This window comes from Bubalus kerabau, chromosome 9 (genome assembly GCF_029407905.1).
Source record: "Bubalus kerabau isolate K-KA32 ecotype Philippines breed swamp buffalo chromosome 9, PCC_UOA_SB_1v2, whole genome shotgun sequence".
NCBI lineage: Eukaryota > Metazoa > Chordata > Mammalia > Artiodactyla > Bovidae > Bubalus > Bubalus kerabau.
In genome coordinates, this window is record NC_073632.1 from 23,488,331 (window position 1) to 23,501,884 (window position 13,554).

At 43.7% G+C, this 13,554-nt stretch overlaps 1 protein-coding gene across 1 annotated transcript in view; it reads right to left on the reverse strand.

The window, feature by feature from the left end:
* The window catches only part of IMPG1 (interphotoreceptor matrix proteoglycan 1), a 56,117-nt gene extending 42,815 nt beyond the window's left edge, over positions 1 to 13,302 (reverse strand). The window contains exons 1-6 of the mRNA XM_055534730.1: positions 13,290 to 13,302; positions 12,465 to 12,631; positions 12,173 to 12,201; positions 9,637 to 9,701; positions 8,955 to 9,058; positions 4,827 to 4,979 (exon numbers count right to left, since the gene is read on the reverse strand). Coding sequence (XP_055390705.1) covers positions 4,827 to 4,979; positions 8,955 to 9,058; positions 9,637 to 9,701; positions 12,173 to 12,201; positions 12,465 to 12,631; positions 13,290 to 13,302 — 531 coding nt within the window. The remainder of the gene's footprint in view (positions 1 to 4,826; positions 4,980 to 8,954; positions 9,059 to 9,636; positions 9,702 to 12,172; positions 12,202 to 12,464; positions 12,632 to 13,289) is intronic.
* Between the last annotated feature and the right edge of the window lie 252 nt (positions 13,303 to 13,554).

Genomic DNA, 13,554 nt, shown 5'->3' on the forward strand with positions numbered 1-13,554 from the left:
TTTGCTTAATCGAGTTGAGTGCATCTTTTCATTCTCTAAATTCATCCTCATGCCTGCCTTGTCACGGTATCTAAAATTACTGCTGATGCTATGCTATCTACACCAAGGACTAGAGGAGTCATGCACAGATAACCCCAAGTCACTTACACTGGGCTTTAGAGTGCATCATGAATTTTCTTTTTTTTCCAGCAGACTGATTTACCATCTAAATTATGTTTTATTGTGCCAGTGTTATTAATAGTCCCTCCCCACCCCCACCCCGAGTGTGTGACAACGGCAGTGATGTCTGCTCAGCTTTTGGGTGAGGAGGAGATAGCTGTGTACACCCGAGTTTAAACCTTGGTTCTGCTACTTTCTAGCTGCAAGCCCTTGAGTTTATTGCTTAGTTTCTCTGGACCTCTGTCTTCTTAGCCGGCATAGGATAACAATACATATAGCGTAAGGTTGCCGTGTGTGCGTGCTAAATCATTTCAGTTGTGTCCGACTCTTTGCAACTCCATGGACCTTAGCCCTCCAGGCTGCTCTCTCCATGGGATTCTCCAGGCAAGAATACTGGAGTGGGTTGCCATGCCCTCCTCCAGGGGATCTTCCGACCCCAGGGATCAAGCCTGCGTCTCATTGTCTACCTGCTTTGGCAGGCGGCTTCTTTACTACTAGCGCCACCTGGGAAGAGAGTTGGTGATGCTATATTATTTATTTACTTAAACTCTGCCTCTCCTACTGGATTCCTAGCACCTTAAAAGCCCAATTTCCTGTTATTTCTTCAGTGCCCACAGAGCAGAGTCTGGGGAGGGCAGGGCAAGCTTTCAGTCAGTTGTTTTAGACAGACTTATGCAAGGAGATCCAACCAGTCCATTCTAAAGGAGATCAGCCCTGGGATTTCTTTGGAAGGACTGATGCTAAAGCTGAAACTCCAGTACTTTGGCCACCTCATGCAAAGAGTTGACTCATTGGAAAAGACTGATGCTGGGAGGGATTGGGGGCAGGAGGAGAAGGGGACGGCAGAGGATGAGATGGCTGGATGGCATCACTGACTTGATGGACATGAGTCTGAGTGAACTCCGGGAGTTTGTGATGGACAGGGAGGCCTGGCGTGCTGCGATTCATGGAGTCGCAAAGAGTCGGACACGACTGAGCGACTGAACTGAATTGAACTGATGGAGGGAGGATGGAGCAGGAAATGGCAACTCACTCCAGTATTCTTGCCTGGAGAATCCCATGGACGGAGGAGCCTGGCAGACTACAGTCCATGGGGTCGCAAGAGTCGGACACGACTTGGTGACTAAACCACCGCCATGGGGGGAGGAAGGACAGGATGACAGTCCCCATAGAGGTCGAGGGCAGGGGGCCTGGGGAATAAGTTTCCGTGCCTCCACTCATGTGCCTCACCATGAGCTTGATAGAGGCGAGCAAGGAGGCAAGGTTTTGAAGAGCCCGTCTTTATTTGGGGGCAGGTGGGAAAGCTCAGTGACAAAAGCCTACAACAAATGGCTTTGGGGCCACAAAGCAATTGTCATGCCAGTCCAGTGACAGCCTGGTGGCTCAGATGGTAAAGAATCTGGCTGCAACTCAGGAGACACGGGTTCGATCCCTGGGTTGGGAAGATCCCCTGGAGAAGGCAATGGCAACCCACTCCAGTATGCTTGCCTGGGAAATCCCATGGACAGAGGAGCCTGGTGGGTTACAGTCCAGGGAAGGTTCAAGTGTGAGCTACAGATTCTGTAGCTAAAGGCTCGGACCCTGACTCATCCTTCTTTCTGGTTCGGGATACCAGGGACGCTGTTACGCATCTGAAAACAATGTATCACACACAGAATCATTTCTGGAGAAGCCCCGGCTGCAACGTGGGCAGCAGGGAGCCTTGTGGGGACAGCAGCCCTGCAGCCCTGGCTCTGGGGGACTGGATTGATTGCTCGTGTCCATGTCCTCTTTGTGAACCTGCCTGTAATGGATTAAGAATCAACGTTGCTTAGGAGGGTGCAGAAGGCATCCAGGGAGGCGATGACAAAGGCCTTCAGTTAATTCTGCTAAATTATCTTCTGGGGACCTTCTGATCATGGAGCGCTAACCACTAAATTGCTAATTAAGTGCCCAGTTAACCTTATTAATAATATGAAATGCACAGGGGCCTTCCTGATTCTGCTGGGATGTATGTTAACGGGGCTGTAAAAAGGCAGCTGTGTGGAGTTCTCCCGAATGTTTGCACGAGAGAAAGCATGCAGACAACAACTAAGCAATCCTTCTGACATTTGTATTAAACTGGTCATTAAGTTTATTGTGGAAATTAAATTACTGCAGAGGACTGGCCATTAATTCCTGATTAGGCCTGGATGGCTGCGCTAATGCGAGTGCTGGGCTGTGGTGAGGCTGGCTGGTTCTCTCAGGGTAGCTGCTGGGAGGTCAAACTGCTGGGGTGCCTGGAAGGGGAACAGAAGCGCTGAGCAGAAGCGGTCCCCTGACCGTGGAAGTGGAACCAGAGGACTGGTGCGATGGTCTTTGGGCCAAGACTCAGCAATACATACTCTTCTTTGGCGGACAAATTTTTCAGAGGCTAGAAGAGGCATGTGCATTTGCTGATGATGCAAAATCCTTTCCCACACTTAGTTATTTGGGAAAAATAGAGAGTATAGCATAGTGGTTAAGAGCAGGAGTTCTGGAGTCAGGCTGTCTGGGTCTGAAACTTGACTCTGTCAGTTGGGTGAATTAATTAATCCTCCTGCACCTCAGTATCTTCATTTGTCAAAAAGAGAAATGATTTTACTTTAAGTATAGAATCATGTGAGAAATGAAATGTGTTTATATATATATATATATATATATATATATATATATATAACACTAAGAACAGTGCTGCTATTTTGATACAGAGCATTTTAAACTTGGAAAGGGACTTCAAGGTCATCTTTAGTTTCTAAATGAGGGATCCAAGATCAGGGAAGTGATCCCCAAATTCTCATGACTCCCTTGTGGGCAGAAACAAAGATTAAAACTAAGATTTGAAAAAACTATAATTTATCTGCATTATTCTACATCAGGTGGTTTTAGGTGCTTAGAGAATTAACAACAGGTCGATGAAGACAGTCTATGGCCAATTATCCAATTTTAAAATATTCTGACTCTCCTGAGGATTTGCTGAAAAGAATATTTCAAAGAGCAAATGGAAAAGTTCACAGACTATTCTTTAATTCATGCTATCTACTAATCCATGCCTCAGTACTTCTCTGGTCCATAAACACACTGATGCTTTCTCTTTGAAGTCTGTAGAAAGGATTCTTTACCATTTTGTTGACTGAATGCTGATGCAGGAAGAGATCGGAGGCTAAGAATGTATTTTGCTATTTATCTCCTCTCCAGCTGAGAGGAGGGGAGCATTGAATTCTCCAAGTATGAGAAGTGGGTACCGGTGGTTCCCTGACTATGTTGAGTAAGATGCTTGTGCACCCAGGCGGTTCAGAAATGTAATTCATGGTTACCTAATCTCACAGATGCTTCTATTTTCAGTTGCATTTCTGCAGACAATTACTGAGTAGTTAATTGCCTGCAAAGCTCTGTATTAGGAGGTAAGTGGAAGAGATGAAAGAAGCATTTCCTGACCTCAAGGGGAAGCTTATGCCCTGGTGCTGGTGAGGGGTTCTGGGAAGCAGAGAGGAGTGGAGACCACGAAAGCCACAGATGTGTAAGCAGATAATCTCAAGACAGGGTGATCGGCACTGTGACGACAGGGAGCCCTGGGTGTTAGCCCAGAGAAGAGGCACTGAGCCTGGGATGGGTAAGGAGAACACTTCATGATGAAGTTTATACAATGCGACTCAGGGAAGGGCATTCCAGAGAGAGGGGGCAGTGCGTGTAAAGACTAATGGTGATAAAAGATTTGCAAGCAGTTTCATTTCTGTGGAGTCTAAAGATGGGGATGGTGAGGAACTGGTGTTAAGAATAGGCTAGAAAGGAAGACAGGAGTCTTATCATGGCACATAGATGCCAAGTTTAGCACTGACATTTGAAGAGCTTTTAATTTAATCAGAAACAGGCAGCTATGATGATGGTCAGAGATAGAAGAGACATCTTGGGAGAGCATCTTGATGGGGACCGTATCACTTCTTCCACTTATCACCCATGGAAAATGCCTTTTAAAAATAACAAGTGTTGGAGAGGATGTGGAGAAAAGGGAACCTTTGTGCCCTGTTGGTGGGAATGTAAATGGTGCAGCCACTATGGAAGCAGTATGGAGATTCATCAAAAAATTAAAAATTGAACTACCATATGATCTAGCAATTCCACTTCATTCCAATTCTGGGGTTTATCTGAAGAAAATGAAGACACTAATTTGAAAAGATATATGCATCTTCCTATTCACCATAGTATTGTTTATGATAACCAAGATATGGAGATAACCTGAGTGCCACCAATATATGAATGAATAAAGAAGATGGAATATATCACACACAATGGAAGATTATTCAGTTATGAAAATAATGAAATCTTGCCATTTCCAACAACATGGACGGATCTTGAAGGCATTATGCTAAGTGAAATAAATTAGAGAAAGACAAATACTGAATGAACCCACGCATATGTGGAACCTAAAAACAAAACAAAACAAAACAAAAATCCAAACCAGGCTCATAGATACAAAAAACAGACTGGTGACTGTCAGAGGCAGAGATGGGTAGAGGGGAGCAGAAATGGGTGAAAGGGGTCAAAAAGTAAAATAAATAAATAAGAGTAAAAAGAATGCTTGATCACCAGAAGAAGAGTAGAAGGGATTTATGGGCTCCCAGATCTAAGTCACACCTTGGGCTCTGGTTGTGTGGGGTGGGTTTGCTCACCTGAAGCTGAGACTTGGCTGCGACCTCCTGGTAATACGGGGACTGGGAGTTATCCAGCTCTGACTTGAACTTCTGGTTTGCCAGAGAGATGCTCAGCTCTACTTTCTGCTCCAGTGCATCCTCAGCAGCATCAGTGAATCCTATTTTTCTTTCCTGTGTTAGAGTTAGAGAAAAGAGAAGTGATTCTATTACTGTAAAGCATAAGCAAATGGTTACATCATATAATATGTATGCATTGCTATTGTCTCAAGAAGAGGGTTATGAAGCATTAAGTGCTTTTAGAGTAAGTCCTATTAACTAGAATTGGCCTCTGAATTTCACTGAGAGACAAAGTATCAGAGCTCTAATGAGTTAATTACGTAGAGTCTTCAAGAACATTGTCATTTTATGACTGTATGCTCTTGTGGAAGCATTTACAAACATACACACACACACTTGTTTACTTTTTACTTTTTATATCCTTTGGATTATTTAAAATAATATCTTCTCTATCATCTAGGATGGAAATCTTCGCCTTCTCTGAACCTTTGTACTGGTAAATAACATCTGAATCGCTCATTTGGTACCTTTGATATACTTATATAGAGGTTTTGTTTAATGGTAATCTTGTCACCCCACAAATAATCCCCTTGAATCCAGTGTGATTCTCACACTTCACTGAGTCCCCCACAGCAAAAAACGTGAGACCATTTCTGTACAAAACTCTTAGGGAATATATATGACGGGGCAGGTCACATCCTCAGTAACCTGTCTTGGCTTATTGATTTCATCTTCAATCACAGTACTTATCTTTTGTCCTTATGCACACTATAAATTCCTTGAAGGCAGGGACTAAGTCTTGCTCATCTTAGTATCTTTATGTACAGCCCAATGTTTGCTGATGAAAGAATTAGATGTAGGTGGGAAAAAGGATGTTAAGAGGAGGATGTGATGAATGTGAAATAAAACCTTCGGAGCATATTTACTGCAGAAGGAGGGACCTATATCAGACTCTGAAGGAGATGGAAACTGTTAATATGAGAAAAGAGAAGGCAAACTGGAGTTGTCAGAAATTTTGTAGTGAATATGCTTAATCTCATTAATTTTTTCCAATGGTAGATTTCACTGGTGGTAAACCCGTATTTCTGAGAAAAACAAAGCATTGAAATTTGTTGTTCATGGCAATAGTTTCATCAGGTCTACAGTCATCCAGCCTAAAACCCAGAAAGAATGGCCTGCAGGGTTCTTATCTCTAAGTTTCCATGTGGAACTGATGAGACTGAACTTCCTGTCCTTACCTCCTGGCTTTGACCTGTGCTTTGGAGGGAGGGTCAGAGGCAAAGGAAAGGGCCCGAGAAGCCTCACAGACTGCAGAGAATGGTAGACCTATCACAGTGGCAGCATAAGGATAAAATCCAGGTTCTGATTTGGGGCCCTTTCCTTACATTACTTATGTCATCCTGCTTATTTAACTTATACGCAGAGTGAAAGTGAAAGTCGCTCAGTCATGTCCGACTCTTTGTGACTATACTGGGGTGGGTAGCCTTTCCCTTTTCCAGGGGACCTTCCCAACCCAGGGATCGAACCGGGGTTTCCTGCATTGCAGGTAGATTCTTTTCCAGCTGAGCTATTGGGAAAGCCCATAGGCAGAGTACATCATGCAAAATGCCACGCTGGATGAAGCTCAAGAAGGAATCAAGATTGCTGGGAGAAATATCAATAACCTTAGATATGCAGATAATACCACTCTAATGGGAGAAAGTGAAGAGAAACTAAAGAACCTCTTGATGAAGGTGAAAGAGGAGAGTGAAAAAGTTGGCTTAAAACTTAACTTTCAAAAACTGAAGATCATGGCATCCAGTCCCATCACTTCATGGCAAACAGATGGAGAAAAAAATGGAAACGCTGAGAGACTTTATTTTCTTGGGCTCCAAAATCACTACAGCTTCCCTGGTGGCTCAGATGGTAAAGCGTCTGCCTGGAATCCGAGAGACCTGGCTTTGATTCCTGGGTTGGGAAGAACCCCTGGAGAAGGAAAGGGCAATCCACTCCAGCACTCTTGCCTGGAAAATCTCATGGATGGAGGAGCCTGATAGGCTACAGTCCATGGGGTCGCAAAGAGTTGGACACAACTAAGTGACTTCACTTCACTTCACTTCACTTCAAAATCACTGCAGATGGTGACTGCAGCCATGAAATTAAAAGACACTTCCTCCTTGGAAGAAAGCTATGACCAACCTACAGAGCGTATTAAAAAGTAGAGACATCACTTTTCCAACAAAATTCCATATAGTCAAAGCTATGGTTTTTCCAGTAGTCATGTATGGATGTGAGAGTTGGACCATAAAGAAGGCTGATTGCTGAAGAATTGATGCTTTTAAACTGTGGTGTTGGAGAAACCTCTTGAGAGTCCCTTGGACTGCAGGGAGATCCAACTGGTCAATCCTAAAGGAAATCAGTCCTGAATATTCATTGGAAGGACTGATACTGAAGCTGAAGCTCCAATATTTTGGACACCTGATGTGAAGAACTGACTCATTGAAAAAGACCCTAATCCTGGGAAAGATTGAAGACAGGAGGAGAAGGAGGTGGCAGATGGCGAGATGGTTGGTTGGCATCACTGACTCAATGGACATGAGTTTGAGCAAACTGTAGGAGATAGTGAAGGACAGAGAAGCCTGAGGACCATGAAGAGTTGGACACAAGTGAGTGACTGAACAACAACAACCTTACATTACTGAGGCTTCCCAGACGGCCCAGGGGTAAAGATTCTGCCTGAAAATGCTGGAGACTCCAGAGATGCATGTTTGATCCTTGGGTTGGAAAGATCCCCCAGAGTAGGAAATGGTGACCCACTCCAGTATTCTTGTCTGGAAAATTCCATGTACAGAAGAGCCTGGTGGGCTACAGTCCGTGGGGTCACCAGGAGTTGGACATGGCTGAGTTGGACAAAGGGCACAAGGGCCTTATTTTACTGCCTTCTTCTGGGTCTGCTGCCTGCCTGGCGCTTCCACAACTCCACCACTGGAACAAAGGGAGTGAGATTTGCCTGCTTCTGCACTGTCTGGGCCCAAAGCCTTTTGGAGGGGTTGAAAATATCCTCCTTTGATTGTTGTTGTTTAGTTGCTCAGTCATGTCTGACTCATTGTGACCCCATGGACTGTAGTCCACCAGGCTTCTCTGTCCAGGGATTCTCCAGGCAAGAATACTAGAGTGGGTTGGCATGCCCTCCTCCTTTGGATTAGGAGATGCAAACTGCTATGTATCAAATAAATAAGTAACAAGGATTTATCATACAGCACAGGGAATATAGCCATTATTTTGTAATACCTTTAAATGGAGTGTATAAAAATATTGAACCACTATGTTGTAAACCTGAAACTAACACAACAGTGCAAATCGACTGTGCATGTGTGCTCAGTCACCTCTGTCGTGTCTGACACTTTGCAACCCCATGGACCATAGCCTGCCAGGCTTCTCTGTCCATGGGATTCTCCAGGCAAGAACACTGGAGTGGGTTGCCATGCTCTCCTCCAGGGGATCTTCCTGACCCAGGGACTGAACCTGTGTCTCCTGCATCTCCTGCATTGCAGGTGAATTCTTTAACCACAGAGCCACTTGAGAAGCCCAAATCAGGTAGTCAATTAAAAAGTCCCCCTTTAGTGATAACCAATATTCAATTCCCTAACAATCCTCTCATCCTGAATGCCTTTTCACTCAAAAAGGGTGGTGGCCAGCGTTGCTTTTTGCCAGAAAGCACTGTTTTTATTTTTCTCCATCTTGACATGCAGGATTTCAGTCATTGGGATATTTTTCTGGACTATTTGAGCTGGACACGACTGAGAAAAAAGCCTCTGTCCTTGCTGTCAGGGTGGGATTACACTTTGGTGGGGAAAGGACTTTGTTGATGAGTTGAGAGATGCATTCATTCATTCACCCATCATTTATTCACTCTAACGCTAAGTGAAAGTCCTGTTAGTCAAGGTCATGTTTAAAGGGCTGTCTGCATATAATGTTGGCCCATTCTAGTGAGCTTTAATAATTAGAAAGGGGTAGCACTAATGACAGTGAATGGCCAGCCCATCCCTGTTTTACTAATAAAACCAAACAGACATGTGAGGAGCTAGATTGAGTCTGAGAAGGTCTTACTCTCGTAGGCACTCTGGTGTCCGGGAGGGTGTAGTTGAGAATTTCATTGAGCAGTGTGTCTTCCGTAGGGAGAGGCAAGGGCCCGGGTGAGACACTGGCAACGTCTGTGGAAATTTTAAAAAGAACAATGATGAGACTGGAGGAGTTTAAAGTAGAACAAGGTCACGATGTCACATGCTTTTCCTGTCACTCTGGAAATTACAGATATCAGAACTCATTTGCTTTCAAGATCACATATATATGTTCTTGGGCAAAATATAACTCATACTCTTGATCCCGCTTAAATTCCTCATTACTCCTTTCCAGGACCCAAGCTTGGTGCTCCCCTAGATGTGTTAGTTAAGTGGTTTTTGCCAAATGAGGTCTGGTTAATTTTTCTTTTTGTGACTATATTAAGGTCACAAAGATATCTTATCTTGAATTTGTTTGTTGGAAAATATTGGTAATGATTGCCTCCAAGTGGTAGGATAATGGGTGATTTGGTTTTCCATTTATTCTTTCCTATATTTTCTAAGATTCATGCTATGAGTTTAAATTATAAAGTTAGAAATACAGTCAATTTTGAAGCAGTGCATTATAAACTGTGTCAACTTCAATTAAGGATTGCTTTTCAAATAACAGGCTTTCATGATGATGTGAATTAAGGTTCAGAAGCAGATGAAATGAGGACATCTAAGCTTACCTGTTGAAGACACAGGGGTTTGACCAAGCTCTCCTAAGGTCTCTTTTGTGACTACTTCATCTTTTCTATTAGCACAATAGAAAATAAAAAACAGGTGGTGAAAAGGAGCTTGATGACAACAGAGGAAACACATTTAACACATTTTCTTGTATTTAGACCTAAAAATTAGAGAGAAAGTATACTTTAAAGCTAGGTTTACCTATTCTTTTAATCACAAAAGTAATCTTGTAATACATTCTCATTGAAGAAAAATTCAAATAACTTCCAAAAAAAATTATTTTTGACTCCAGGGTTTTTCCTGAGCACCTTGGCTTTTTGTAGTCCTGGGGAGCATTTTCATGGTAGACAAAGGTTTGGGGGGCTTGATACTTTATAGTCCCACTATGCTGCAACTGTGTCCTTGACATCAAAGACAATTGGTCACATGAAGTATGACTGAAACAATCTTTCTAAAATCTCAGACCCTCAAACCTGCAAACTCAGAGAGTCATTAAGTTTATCTGATAAAGTAACTCTTGTGGTTACGATAATGAGAGAGAGAGAGATTTTTCGACAATGCACGTGTATTAAATCCCTATTCTGGACATAATCATTGCCCACCATGGTGACCTGCTGGGGACTTGTGGGCAGGCTTGCAGTGCCAGGGACTGTGAGTGTGGATGATATCTAAGGGCAAGTCCAAGGTCATGGTTATAGGGCTGTCTGCATATATAATGTTGGCCCATTCTAGCAAGCTTTATTTAGAAAGGAGTAGCAGTAGTGATATCTATTGAAGCGTACTGAATGATTTCTTACTGTAAGCTATCAGGTCTCAAAGGATGGTGTCTGAGTTTGTGCAACATAGCCATGATGAACTGTTTGATCCAAACAGTAGTTCATGCTGATGGCAGACCAGAAATAACAGCAAGGTCCTCTGTTGTAGGGTCATGGAGAGGTGGGACTCTCCAGGGGGCTTGAAAGGAGAGCAGGATTTGGATGTGTGGAGAGGAGAAGGCACGTTCTCCAGACAGAGAGGAAGACTGCAGTCAGAGCCCAGGATGAGCAGGGTGTGCTCTGGACACAGTGGGGAAGTGTCATGGTGACTGTGGTGGGGTCACGGTTTGTGGAGACAAGGCTGGAAAGGTCAGGGGGTGAAAGCTTTGATTAATTAGTTTGGTCTCTTCCTCAGTGGAGGTCCTAACAGGGAACAGATAGCTCGCTCAGAGTAAAATCTGAACAAAGTTTAACAAAGGCCTTGCTAAGTCATGGGACAAGTGTGAGAGCAACCACAAGGGTGAGTACAGAACCCACGACTGGTAACAGCGAGGGGCCAAAAGCTCCCCTCATCCAGGAGGGGTGAGGGGATGGAGCAGTGATGCCAACCAGAGACCCAGAAGGCTCTGTGGGAAGAGAGGGCTGCCTGACAGGGGCTGAGTGGAGGCTGAAGGAGGCCAACTGTCTGGAAGACTTTGCAGGCTGCGGGTGCAGGAGGTGATGCATTTGTTCACCTCACTCTTCTCTGCCCTCTGGTCTCCTGCCCCCCACTGGCTGGACCTTCTCAGAAGTCAGAGGCCAGGGGAGGCGAGCGAGGCAATCATTCCTTCTCAGCCCTTGGTACAGAGCAGGTGGAGATGGGTGGGGAGGGGAAAATCCCAAGGGCCAGAGGAAGATGCGGGAATATTTTCAAAAGCCTTTGAACAAAGTTCAGTGCAAAAAAGGGCCTATCTCAGACATATAAATCCAGCGGAAGTTAGGCAAGGTAAGCAGGGGAAGAGGTTAGAGGCAGGAAAACCTGTTAGAGAGACCAGATTTGGCTTTTTTCACCATGTAAATTAAAAAGGTCCTGGACCAGGTGGTGGCAAAGGGAGCAGAAATGAAGGAACAAATGTGAAAAGCATTGTCAGTAATTCCTATAGCCCAATTTGTGTCTCTCTCTGCAGCATTATTATCTTCAGATTTAGATTTCTAAATGTTATATAATGTGTGTGATTTGTGAGTTTAGAGTTTGGCAACAGCATCTCTCTTCTTTAATCATTTTATCGAATGTACTTTTCCTTTGCTTTTTTTTTTATTTCGATTTTCTTATTTGATATTCGGTTCTTGTTGAAGGCATAGCTCAGTGCTTCAGTAATTTAGTTTGAGAAATACTAACACTTTATAGAATACCAAATGAGAGTTCAAAATTCAGGTTGCTCTCTGATTGCATTAAATATGTTTTTGATGTAACTAATATTTTTCAACAGTTCTAAAAACAACTATTTTAATTGCTCTATGTCTTAGAAGTAAAAAAAACCATATTAGGTAATTGTCACCTGGTATTGCATTCATTTTTATCTGCAAATGTAGTGCAAACATCTATCTCAGTCTATAAGGTCTATCCATTTCCCTTTTATATACTCATTTATCTTCAGCAAAATACATGCACAAATTGTCTGTCAGAATCACCTACTCAGATCTCAGTAGCTGAAATAATATAAAGGCATAATAACTCAGTCTCACTCCATCATGTGATCCTTCAAAAGTCAAGAGCATGCCGCACTCTATTTTGGGTACTTACCTCTCAAGGAAGTTTCTCTGTTTCATTCTCTGCAGAAAGATAAAAAGTCATTTTACCAAGAGATAATGCCAACCGAAGAGCCAGTCTATTTTCATTCCTCTTTCTCTTTAACTTTACTTCAACCTGCCTGTGCAATGTTATTTTGCAGAAATGAAATTACCGTTGGCCTTCTCAGATCTTTCCAAGCATTTCTTCAACCAACCCATACCCTGGGGAAACTAATTCTAAAGGGGACATGGCTGGAGGCCTGGGAGCTACTTTGGACTAACTTACATACCATGTTTGAACTGACCTGCTGAAGAAGATCCAGGTGCTCCTGGGAGTTGCTGAAATTTTTCCCGATGTCGAAGAGGCAGAAGGTCTCCTGCTGGCAGACGCTGACCCAGTCCTGGTATTCCCCCGGCTCAGGGAGGCGATCCAGAAAGATCCGGTAGGCTTCCCATACCGCCTCCTGACACACTGGAAGGCAGCGTGCCTTAGAAGATGCCACATCCTTAGAAGATGCCCTTCTCCCAACCCAAACACAGTCCTGAACATGGAGAGCTTTGTCATGGCTGATGTTGACATGATGTTGACACTAGCTTACAGCCCGTAGAGATTAACGCATTCAACAAGTATATATTGAGCAGGGAGAAATATATACCTGGGAGAAATACTCCCAGGTGTATATATATGCACCAGGGAGAAAAATAAAAGAAGGGAGATAGGAATGTGTATGTGTGGGTGACTGCTATTTATAATAAGGTGGTTGAAGAAGTCCTCATGATCAAGGTGACTTTTGAACAGTTCGGGAAGAGGCCCCAAGGCTGAAGAACAGGGAGTGCATTCAAAGACTAGCAAGCAGGTCAGCTGTGGCCAGAGCAAGGCTGAGAGTCACAGAGGTTGAACACAGAAGGCTGTGGTGAGAGGCACACAGATGGTACAGGACTTGTAGTCCAGTCATCTTCTGCTGGGCCTCGGGTACCTGGCTGGATCTGCAGGTTTTCCAAGGGGTAAACAGTCACACATATATTTAAAAACTCAGTGTCTAGATCTCAGCTTTCCTAGCACGCTTTCCTAAATTTCCCTAAGGACACGACTTTTCCTTCCTCATCTCCCCCTTGGCCAGCATCCTTGCCTGACTCCCCCATCCCTCATCTTTCTGTGGCATGGTGCCCCTGGGCTGCCACACAAAGGGTGTTTGAAATAATTGTGTTTGAGGTTAAGACAGGGAGGGAACTTGGTTGACAGATAGCACACGGTTTTTGCAAGTAGGGTAGTTTGTGATTCTTTGCGTTAGAAGTCCTAATGGAGTCAACAGCTGATACATCATTAAAAATAATGATCAGATCATGGTGCGATTGTTAGCCTAAAATGCCAGAGGAACTTAAAGAATAAGAATA